Genomic DNA, 11,206 nt, shown 5'->3' with positions numbered 1-11,206 from the left:
CAAAAAAAAAAAGTTGACCTTATAATACCTTTTCAAAAATTAATTGGTTGGCAAATTATAAGGGTAAATTTGAAAAAAAATTTTAATAATTTACTTATTTTAAAATATTAATAAATACCCCAACAATTCACTTATTTTGAAACGGAGAAAGTATATAGTAACAGTCTATTTTGTAAGTTGGATCACCCCCAAAATATCAAACTGTATAATTATCTCAAAAAAAATATTTGAGCATTAAATATAGCCAACTTCGACTATTGATTGCTTGAACTGCCCGCGGTCACTTATTTATTTTTTTTAAAAAAATATTTAATAATATTTATTTAATTTATGAAATTAATAATATTTTATTTATTTTTACTCATTTTAGATGAAATGAAGTATGAGTAATTATTTTGCTATATCCAACTACAATTATGGATGGGGTTGTAGCCTTGCAATTAATTTGACAGCTACTTTTGCAAGTGGAGAGAAATGAATAAAATTAAACACTCACCTCAAAATTTAATTTCAAGAGGAAAAAGTAGAAAGATTTTTTATTGAATAACAAACACCCCATGGAATAAAAAAGATTTTTTCTAGAAAGAGAAACCATGTTTCATGTAAGCCATTTGTTGTTTCGATATTTTCTTCACGAGTTTTGATTTGGAACAATGAATTTATTTGTCTGATTGTTTTAACTTTTAAAAATCTTTAACCATAAAATTATCATTTTATAATAATATATTAATTTAAAACTCTTTGTTTGTTAGAGGGAAAAATAAAAATGAGGAGGAAGGACGTATTTGAGTCAACATTTTTCCCTCAAGACGAAGTTTTTATTTGAATTGATTTATTTTAAGTATTTTTAATTTAAAATTAATTTTTAAATATTTTTAAATTATTTTGATATATTTAAAAAGTGTTTATATGTTCTTCAATTTTAAATTAAAATATTAAAAATAAGTTAAAAATCATAAGTTAAAAATCTTAACTTAAAATATTAAAAATAAGTCAAAAATTATAAATTAAAATTTCTAATTTATAATCGCTTACGGCTTATAAGCTAAAATTCAATTCAAACAGTTAGAAATTGAATTATTTACATCCTCTTCCATAAAACAAAGTGAAGATATTTTTTATGCCTTTATCTTTGAACGAGTCCCTTGGCCCTTGTACGGATGATTTGGCATAATTTGACAGAAAACGAGTCATTAAAGTAGACTTAAAATTTGATATGTTTGTCAAAATTTCAACAGGTTTTCTATATGAGCTTATCTTTAAGCTTTAGAAACTGTTTGATTTGACTACGGTTGGACCACAATTAGCAAATAATTGTCACGAGGAATAGTAGAAAAAAGAAAAGAGAAAAGCATAAATAAGGACAAAAAATGATACACATTAGAAAGAAGAGGGAAAAAGCAATTATTAATTAATTAATGGTGGCACTATTTATAGTTGTATATATAATAAAACAGAAAGAGAGCGCGTAACAGCAAGTAGGGCTGTTAAAAGTAATGGCTAAATCAATAATTTGACCTGTTAATCAAATAATTGATTGATTCAATTTACTGATTTAATGGGTTGATTATCAAGTTACATAACCCAAATTATTGTGCCATTGATTAGGTTCACGATTTGATTAGTTTTTTAACGGTGAATCGATAATTAGATCATAATTTATTAAATTACATTTTTAACTTTAATATAGAAAGTATTCTATCAAATAGATAAATTATATGTCGGAAGAAGAGTGAAGAAAATGTTATTCAAATTTGTATCAAAGTCGTGTAGTCTCGCTGAGCTAGTTTTATCTACTCTTTCTTTTTTCACCCATTTTTTTTCTAACGAAATATCCGTGTGGCTTATGAGTCTTTTTGTATGAGATCTTAGCGGTTAACCCGACAAACAACTACTAATAATCACTAACCGTTTAACCATATATTTTCTCACCCCTCCTTGGAAGCTCCTACTTTTTTGCTCCTTAGGTGACTCGAACCAGGGGTGGAGCTACAGTACCCTATGGGGTTTCGGGCCAACCCAATAACTTTTACGTATACCTTATATTTATACTACTAAATTTTGAATATGTGTATATTATTAGATACTACGAACCCACTGTCAAATAATGTTGCTTGCCCCAGTGGTTGTTGGGTCAGTGTTAAGTCTTCTTTGGCCCATAGACGCGAATTCAAAGGGTTAGAACTTGGAGGTAAGTGGTTCTTACCATCCTAAGATCTCTCTTTTGTCATCAATAGCTAATTGATCTATATCATAACGCTCTATAATGAACTTTCACGTCTCCAAACTAACAACTTTCAAAATCAAATCAAGTCGACGATACACAATTTAACCAACAAAGTTTGATGTAGTCTTAACGCTTAAAATCATCGTTATAACATTCATACCTCATAAAGTTGAAATCTTGATTTCACCTCCAATGATAAAATGCATAGATTTCTTTTGATCCCAAATAAAAAATCTCAAGCTTAAAATTTGATCAAAGCATTTTCTTCTCAAATACATGTTTAGCTAATATACCTAAATAAATACCAATAAGAATATCGAATACCAAGCAAAACGAGTAACAAGCTTCTTTCTCATTTTTAAATGCATTTGTTTGGATTCAACAAGTCTGACGTGAACCCCCTCCCTTCCTTTTATTTTCCCTCGTCTTTACCCTTTTTCCCTTCTCCTCCTCCTCTACTTATATTCACTTCTTACACTCTCTTTTCTTCTCAATTCCTTTCTTTTCATTTATCAATTTCCTCCCTACCCAATAATAAAAAAATGGCAAAATTTTGCTTATTTCTTCTTTTTATTTCTCTTGTTTCTTTCCCCTCTGTTCTCTCTCGTTCCTTGTCATCCTCTTCTTCACATCCACACTCACAAATCTTCGACGTTGCTACATCTCTTAAGAAAACTGTTCAAGTTCTCTCTTCACAAGATTTTCAACAAGAAGCAATTAAGAGTACCCATTCTAATTCTTCTTCATTTTCTCTTTCAGTTTATCCTCGTTCCGCTCTTGTTAAGCCCAGCCATAAAGATTATGCAGCTTTAACTCTCTCTAGACTCGAACGTGACTCAGCTCGAGTGTCTTCACTCAACATGAAGCTCCAGCTTTCGCTAAGTAACTTTACTCATTCGGATCTTAAGCCGGTTCAGACCATGTTACAGCCTGAGGAACTTCAGGCTCCTATTACTTCCGGAGCTAGTCAGGGGAGTGGTGAGTATTTTACTCGGCTCGGGTTGGGTGAACCGGCCAAGGAGTTCTATATGGTGCTTGATACTGGCAGTGATATTACTTGGGTTCAATGTGAGCCATGCTCCGATTGTTATCAACAGTCGGATCCAATATACAACCCGTCGGGTTCAAGCACATACAGTCGGCTATCTTGTGATGCAGCTCAGTGTTCGGCTCTTGATGTTTCGGCTTGTTCGACTCAGTCGTGTCTATATCAGGTCTCGTATGGAGATGGCTCGTTTACTGTAGGAGAATTTGCTACTGAAACGGTGTCGTTTGGGAGGTCTGGTTCGTTTCCTAAAGTTGCTATAGGTTGTGGCCACGATAATGAAGGGTTATTTGTTGGTGCTGCTGGCTTGGTTGCTTTAGGCGGTGGCTCTTTATCTCTACCGACTCAGATCAAAGCGTCGTCGTTTTCGTACTGTTTTGTCGATCGAGACTCTCCTTCATCGTCTACGTTGGATTTCAATTCGGCTCGACCCAGTGACTCCGTGGTTGCCCCGTTGCTACGTAACTCGAGAAGGAGCACTTATTTCTACGTCGGACTCACCGGAATCAGCATCGGCGGGCAGATGTTGTCAATTCCGGCGTCGGTGTTTCAGGTGGACGGAAGTGGAAATGGAGGAATAATTGTTGATTCCGGCACGGCGGTGACTCGGTTACAGAGCATTGCATACAATGCTCTACGCGACACTTTCGTGAAATACACTCAGAGTTTGCCGTCCGGCGGGCAATTCGCGCTGTTCGATACCTGCTATGACTTGTCGTCGATGAAAAGTGTGAATGTTCCGACGATTGCATTTCATTTCTCCGGTGGCAAAACGCTGTCGTTGCACCCGAAGAATTACCTGGTACCGGTGAGTTCGGCGGGAAAATTCTGCCTGGCTTTTGCTCCGACCGAAGGGTCGCTGTCAATTATTGGAAACATACAGCAACAAGGGACACGTGTCAGTTATGACCTGGCCAACAATCTTGTTGGATTTAGTCCCGACAAATGTTAAGTCGAAAATAAAATGTACTAAAGCTCCTCTACCTCGACAAAGTTTAGTATAGTATTAGTAGTTCGTAGTAGTAGAATTTTGCGTGGGGGTGAAAAAAATTTAGCAGCATCTCCAGTAACTGCTTTTTATCAATATCAATTATTATTGTAAAAATATTAAAAGCAGTACTTTATTGGAAGAGCCAAAAAAAAAAAAAAAATAGAAAAAGGAAAGGAGCAAATAAAGGGTAGGTGATGGATAAGAAGTTATTTATGAGCGGTAGGGTTGCTTTTTATTTTTATTTCTAGAATTTTTAAACTATGAATGAAATGGGTTGTAGTTTTTAATATTCACAGGAAATTGGTAAGGTGAGACATTGAAAAGTAGTTGGCAATGGAAATGGTTCAATGTGAATTTGTGAAGTTCTCTAGAAAGGGCCATCGACTGGTGAGACTCTTAAATACTAGTAATATCCAACTTCTACTCCCAACTTTAAATGGAGTAAGTACTATACTTTTTTAAATTGAAATTTTGTATATGGACAACATCAGACCACTTGGGGTGCATTTTGGAGGTATGTTGGAATAAAATAATTGTGCCTGAAATTTGGGGAAGTGCATCAGCATTTTTAACAAGAAGCTAAGTTTTGTGATCAGTCATGAGGTGGTCTCTTCCCAGTTCCCACTGTAGTCTGTGTGGTTTCTGACTTGTTTTTTTCTTTGTAAATGGGAAAAGAGTAACGAAACATGGACACAAGCCATGATGCCCAAAATTGCCTTTATCCTAGTTTTGTTTTTGCACTTAATTGTGAATTAGTGACTGATTCAAAACATGAATATTACTAACTTTTGAATCGAGATTTGAAAAGGTGGAAGCTCCCAGGGTTCACAAAAAAAAAATAAAAAAAATACAAATTTGAAATATATGTTCAAAGTTACTTACATTATTTCTTTAAGACACACACAAGTGTTATATGGTTAGGACTCCAAACTACCGAGTTCAGCTCTCACTATGCACAAAGCTTGGAAAATGATCAGATCACAAGAATTTATTATATGTAATCTTACTCTGCATTTCAACAAGAGATTGTTTTCACGGTTTGTACCCGCAATTTTCTGATTACACGGTAAATTAAATAACTTTATCGACTAGTTCAAGACTTTTTTTCAATAATCTGTCGCTTGCGACCACTCTACCATTCTTTCCTTTCATTTGGGGTGATATCATTAATGCTCAAGTTTTAAGTGATTCCACCAATAAGTTCAACTACTATAGTCTATATTATGGATATGTCCACAATTTTACATTTTTCGTATAGATGGACATGACCAAATTCTGCCACAGTGAGTTTAATTAGTGACTAAGTAATTGATTTTTAAACACAAGATCATCACTGATAAAGTCATCATAGAAATGGCAAAGTGGTCTTATTGGAATTGAATTGAGGTGGTTGAAGGGAGTTCACATGCTTAAGATTCATTATTAAAATATGGGATAAATACAAGAAGAATCTCTCCATTGGAGGAGACAATGTGTGGATATTGTCACTTAAGAAGTAGGCCATACATGCCTTTAAGTAGTGGGATCAGATACTATAAATGACTTGAACTCGTCGTCGGTAGCCTTTCAATTTTAATGTCTTAATCTGCTTTATCATTATATGCCCATGTTCAATCACAACTCGACATGTACCCCCAAAATTAGTTGGCAACGATTAAGACATGCATGAGAAACACTAACCTAGCTACATGGACCGAATGATGAACAGTTAAATATTCTCCGTCGAAAAATTATACCCTATATAAAGACAAAATTACTTTTCATATGTATGTATTATATTCTTAAATATTTTTAATGAAATTTTTGATTCCGCCATTGACAAGGACACCTTGCGTGAGAATCAATCCTAGGATGATATTTGTAGTCCCAAAACATGCATGTACTGTCAGCTAATCGTATGTCCATTCCTTCCTTTTTTTTTCCTGTCCATTATTTGCATGCTGTCAATTTTTGTCGATTGGTTCCCCTCGATCCGTGAAATGAAAAAGTAAAAAACAAGCCTCACAAAATAAAGTTGTTCGTGAAATGGATCATATTAACTCTGTCCATCATAGAGTAATTTGAAAGTCTAGCTCGAGTTATATTGCATTTCGGATACTTAAAAGATAAGGGTAATTCCTTCTTAATTAATGTAAAGATTAATAAAAACTCTTGTAACTTTCTATAATAAATTTGTGCAAACATCCGTAAGTCATAAAAATTTATAGGATGGGAGAGTTACTATCTCATAAATGTTATACAAATGAAAGTTTCTTATAAATGCAACTTTGTTAATGAAGAGATATTCGGAAGTCTTAAAAGTTATTAGTTTCATATTAATACTAATACTGTAGTATTTTTTCCAACAAAAGTAACTGTAAGTGACATTGAACACTTGAAAAATGATGAAGACAGCTTGATACACCACTACTAATAGAGTAAAAATCATTTGCACTATTCGTGTAAGATAAATTAAATGACTTTCAAATTAAGTGCAGATAGAGTGCTATGCATAAGATTCTACAGTTGTGCATCAAATTTAATTGCAGCAACTAGAGTACAAGTTTTGTGATAGCCATAGCAACATATAGCTACTTCTATCACATCCAAGAAGTCCATAACTGCACATTTCGTGTAACGTTTTAAAAATAGAACCAACATTTTGTGATATTTTTTTTTTCAAGACAAATTATGACAATTATATTAGCTTCTGTTTTTTCTTTATCAATTGTTATACACAATTTCTTCATTGTATATATTCCATGTCCCATCTTGAAGGTAAAATATTTCCTATCAAAGGTTCCTAATCATTTTCATTGTGCTTCTACAACAAGAACCTTCCTCCTAACCAAATCGTAACGAAATGTAGCATAAGTCCCAAATAGCTTGAGCAACACTAAATTCTCAGAATAAAGAAAATCAAACCAGTGTGGATGAATTTCTGTGTTTGCAAAACTAATAGTAACACAAGATTTAAATGTACATGTGAAAAAGGTAACTCAAATTATAGCAGAAAAAAATGTGCAAAAAATTTGAGAACACAAATAAGAAAACACATCGAGCTTTGATTAGAAAGAAATTCTAACTGTATATCGAGCATTTAAAAAGATAAACGCCGTTGCCGGGGATCGAACCCGGGTCACCCGCGTGACAGGCGGGAATACTCACCACTATACTACAACGACTTTGTTGTGGTGGTTGATGCTTAGATTTTATTAAAATGTAAGGCATATATGGATACCATTGTCTCTGCAGATGAACTTACTTGAAGGTTAGCACATTCAATCCGGGGGAGGATAGGTGTACACCAACCTTATTCCTAACATGAAGCAATTTGGAAATGAAAATAATAGAAATGAAAAAGTTGTGATCAAAGAACTATAGGAGTCATTTTAAATTCTTAACATGTAAAAATAAAATACTCATGAGATTTGACATAAAAAAATTCTTAACATGTAAAAATAAATTACTGATGAGATTTGACATAAAAAAAAAAAAAGTTATAATGAGCTATATAAATAATTTTACTTGGCGTTTGAGATATTCATTTGTTTAATAAATTGACATTTTTACTTTACAATGTTAAGTATAAATGATATCAACGCATGTTGCTAGCTAGTTAAATTGACATTTATAAATGATATCAATGCCTGTTGCTAGCTAATTGACTTCTTACAAAGAAACCAATATCACCGTTAATATATTTCCGTGTTTGGTTCCATAACTTTAATAGTTTAGGAAATTATGATGTTTTTCAGGAAACTTTTGTAGGTATATACTTTAGTGAAAAAACTGCTTTGTCACATAAGAGAAGTTATGCTTTCTAATGCTCTTAATTTTATTTTATCATAATTTTCTCTAAAGTTGAAATTTAGTTACTTGTTGGACATATGAGTGAAGTCTGAAAAATGGATATACAGTTCGAGAGATGTTTGAATTGAATATTTATAAATATAATAATAATAATAACGAGGGTCTTAAAAAGTCCAAAAATAGAGAAGTTTAAGAATGTGAATTAGATGTTGCGAAATTTAAGGTCAATAATCTTATTGTTGATAGGACTTGAGGATCAATTTATAAAAATATTCACGCTGTAAAATAAGCTGCAGTTAACATGACATCTCAATAAAATTAGTGGTCTAAAATTAAATTTTAAGAAAATACGTTAAATATGTATCATACGTACAAAAATAATAGACCTTTTTGTTCTTGCATATTACTTTCTTTTAGTATAGTATTTTTGTTCTTGCATATTACTTTCTTTTAGTATAGTATTTCTTAAAAGATAAAATTTTTAGCTTCATTATCTTTTGTAAAAGTAATTTTTAATTATAGTTAATAAGATATTAATTATTTGCTTGCAATACATTAACTTGGATATTGTTATAAAAACTTTATTTAGTAATATGAGGTTTAAGTTGTTTACTTCAAATTTCTAAAATATTTCTGAAAAAAATATGAAGGCTTAACTTTTTCCTTTTTTTTTTTTTTTTTTTTTTTTTTTAATATATATACTTTTTTACTTATTTGTTATCTTCACTATTATTTCAGACCTAAAACAAACGTTTTACTAGCTTCACAAGTGAGCAATTGTTAAATAATGAAAAGAGAGTGTGTTATATTAATAAAGACTTTTACACAAGAAGTTTTCATACCACATATGATACGTCATCAAACATTGCAAAGTTAATAAGAACTTTGAACAGATTGCCCGAAGTTAAATCTAAATCTACAAGTGGTAAACGTTGATGATCCCGTGAATTTTTTTAGTGAGACATCATTCATAGGATCAAATATATCTATTTTGATATTGCATAGTGATTGAATCTGTCTTTGAAGGCACTCTCAGATCACAACTCTTAAAAAACAATTATATTGAAAAGTTGACCATTGATTCCATAACTCAACTAGCATTAGATGTTGCAAGAGAGTTGAGTTACCTTCACGAAAATTGTTCACCGAAATAAAGACTATAAATTTGATTGTTGACAAAGAAGGGTGAAAATATAGACTTAAAGAGTGTTACAAATTTGCTTTATATCCATAGGACATGACTGCTGAAACTAGCACGGTGTGTTACATGACTTCTGAAGTTCTTGTTGGTCTACCATAATGTGATGTCTATAGTTTGGAAATTTATTTGTGGGAGATGTACTGCTACTCAACTTCGTACAGTGAACAAAATCCTCATCTATGTAGAAGGCTTGAAATATCAACCACTTGCCCAAGTGCCCTAGAGCCTGATCGATATAATGAAGCGATGTTGAGATGCAAACTAAAAGAGGTCAGAGATTCAGGTTGTGGTGCTCATATTGGAAGCCATCAGCACGCAAAAGGAGCTCACGATTGTTTTAGTTTCAAGGATCATAATGTTACCTTTGGCCATTAAGCTCGTACAGTGGCGGAGTCTGGATTTTCATTAAAGAGGTTCAACCAAAAATATACAAACTAATCGAAAGGGATTAAACATGTACTGTACATGCATAAAAAATATTTTTAATCATATAAAAATAGTATAAGAACAGTATAATTTTCCATCAAAGGGAGCTCGAATGAACTCCCTGAAGCAAAGGTAGCTTGCCACTGAGCTCGTATATAGATGTGGCAGACCATTGATCTATTTTTTTTAAAACAAAATTATAGAAATCAATCTTTTTAACTTCTTGGCTTGCAAATCAATGATAAAAGTTTTATAAACTTGTCACCGAACTCATATGAACCTGTACTTGACATTGCAGCTCCGCCCTAAGCTACAAGCACATTCAAAAGGAAATTGAAATGCTTTACTTGAGCAGAGAGTCTATCGGGAACAATCTCTCTTCCTTCACACGATAGGATTAAGGTCTATGTACACCATCCTCCCCAGACCCCGCTTGTGAGATTAAAATATGTGTTATTGTTATTGTTACAAAAATAATCTTTCCACTATCTCTATTCGATCATAAGATAGTTGACATCAATCAACTATGCATGAACGTGGAACTAACATGGCCCTTGACAGACAAATTACCAAAGATTAAACAAGGTGCCTAGTGGGGAGGAATTCCACATATTTCTCTCATACATTTCCAGAATTATTAATTCATATCTATTAATAGTCTTATGTCAACTCAGATCATCTAAAGCTCAAGAACTCTCTCTTCTTTCAATACATAGAGAAGGCGTGACGAAAGAGATGGGGCGTGTAGGTGCAAAACCCATTCATCAGTTCCAAGTTCAACCCCAAAATGTCCAACACCAGTGACAGCCTCATCAAGAATACACTCAAGTGGAAAGTTTTAATCATCATCAAGCCCATGAAACCACTGATGAAATACATCCACAATCCATTGAACCTTTCCATGAAGATCTTTATCCAGAAGAAAGTCAAGATGAACCATCACAAGAACTGACATTGCAAAGTGAATCACAGGAAAATCAAGACTCAGTACAACAGCAACAATATGTACAGGTAGCGAGTAGGCCTGTGACCACACAGTTCTCTCAGCAAAATGGAAACACTCAGGGGCCGAGGAAGCAGCCTAAGCCTCAATCAGGTGCTCCAAGGTCACCACTACAGCCTAGCCAACACAACAGCTTTCCTGTTCATGACCCTCAACCTCAAGCAGAAGCTTTTCCTCCGCCTCAGTCTCAACCGTTGCCACATCCCTTCCCACCTGCTCAAGATTACTATGAGCCGCACAACTTTCCTCCTACACAAGAAGAACAAGAAGAAGCGCACGCATTTCCTCCAACTGTGCCACAGGCCTTCCCTCCTTCTCAGGACTATTATGAACCACACGGCTTTCCTCCTACTCTAGAAAAGGCAGATTTTCCTCCAACTCCTAATAAAGCACATGCTTTTCCACCACCTCATGTTGATCCCCAGTTATATCCTTCTCAGGCTAAACCACAGGCATTTGTGCCTCAGAATCATAATGTGCCAGCTTTTGCTAGTTCTCAGACTCAAGCAGGTACTAATTTT

The 11,206-nt window shown here is 33.7% G+C and overlaps 1 protein-coding gene and 1 non-coding gene across 2 annotated transcripts; one reads left to right on the top strand and one right to left on the bottom strand.

Annotated features, from left to right (window-relative positions):
• Window positions 1-2,535: 2,535 nt before the first annotated feature.
• Window positions 2,536-4,552, top strand: LOC107861903 (protein ASPARTIC PROTEASE IN GUARD CELL 1-like). Its single transcript, XM_016707285.2, has one exon. The coding sequence runs from the start codon at window positions 2,590-2,592 to the stop codon at window positions 4,222-4,224; it is 1,635 nt and encodes a 544-aa protein (XP_016562771.2). The 5' UTR covers window positions 2,536-2,589; the 3' UTR covers window positions 4,225-4,552.
• Window positions 4,553-7,355: 2,803 nt separating this feature from the next.
• On the bottom strand, window positions 7,356-7,427 carry TRNAD-GUC. Its single transcript has one exon. It is a non-coding gene; the product is annotated as a tRNA-Asp (tRNA).
• Between the last annotated feature and the right edge of the window lie 3,779 nt (window positions 7,428-11,206).

This window comes from Capsicum annuum, chromosome 3 (genome assembly GCF_002878395.1).
Source record: "Capsicum annuum cultivar UCD-10X-F1 chromosome 3, UCD10Xv1.1, whole genome shotgun sequence".
In the NCBI taxonomy this organism is placed as follows: Eukaryota; Viridiplantae; Streptophyta; class Magnoliopsida; order Solanales; family Solanaceae; genus Capsicum; species Capsicum annuum.
This window is presented reverse-complemented; position numbering and strand designations above follow the sequence as displayed.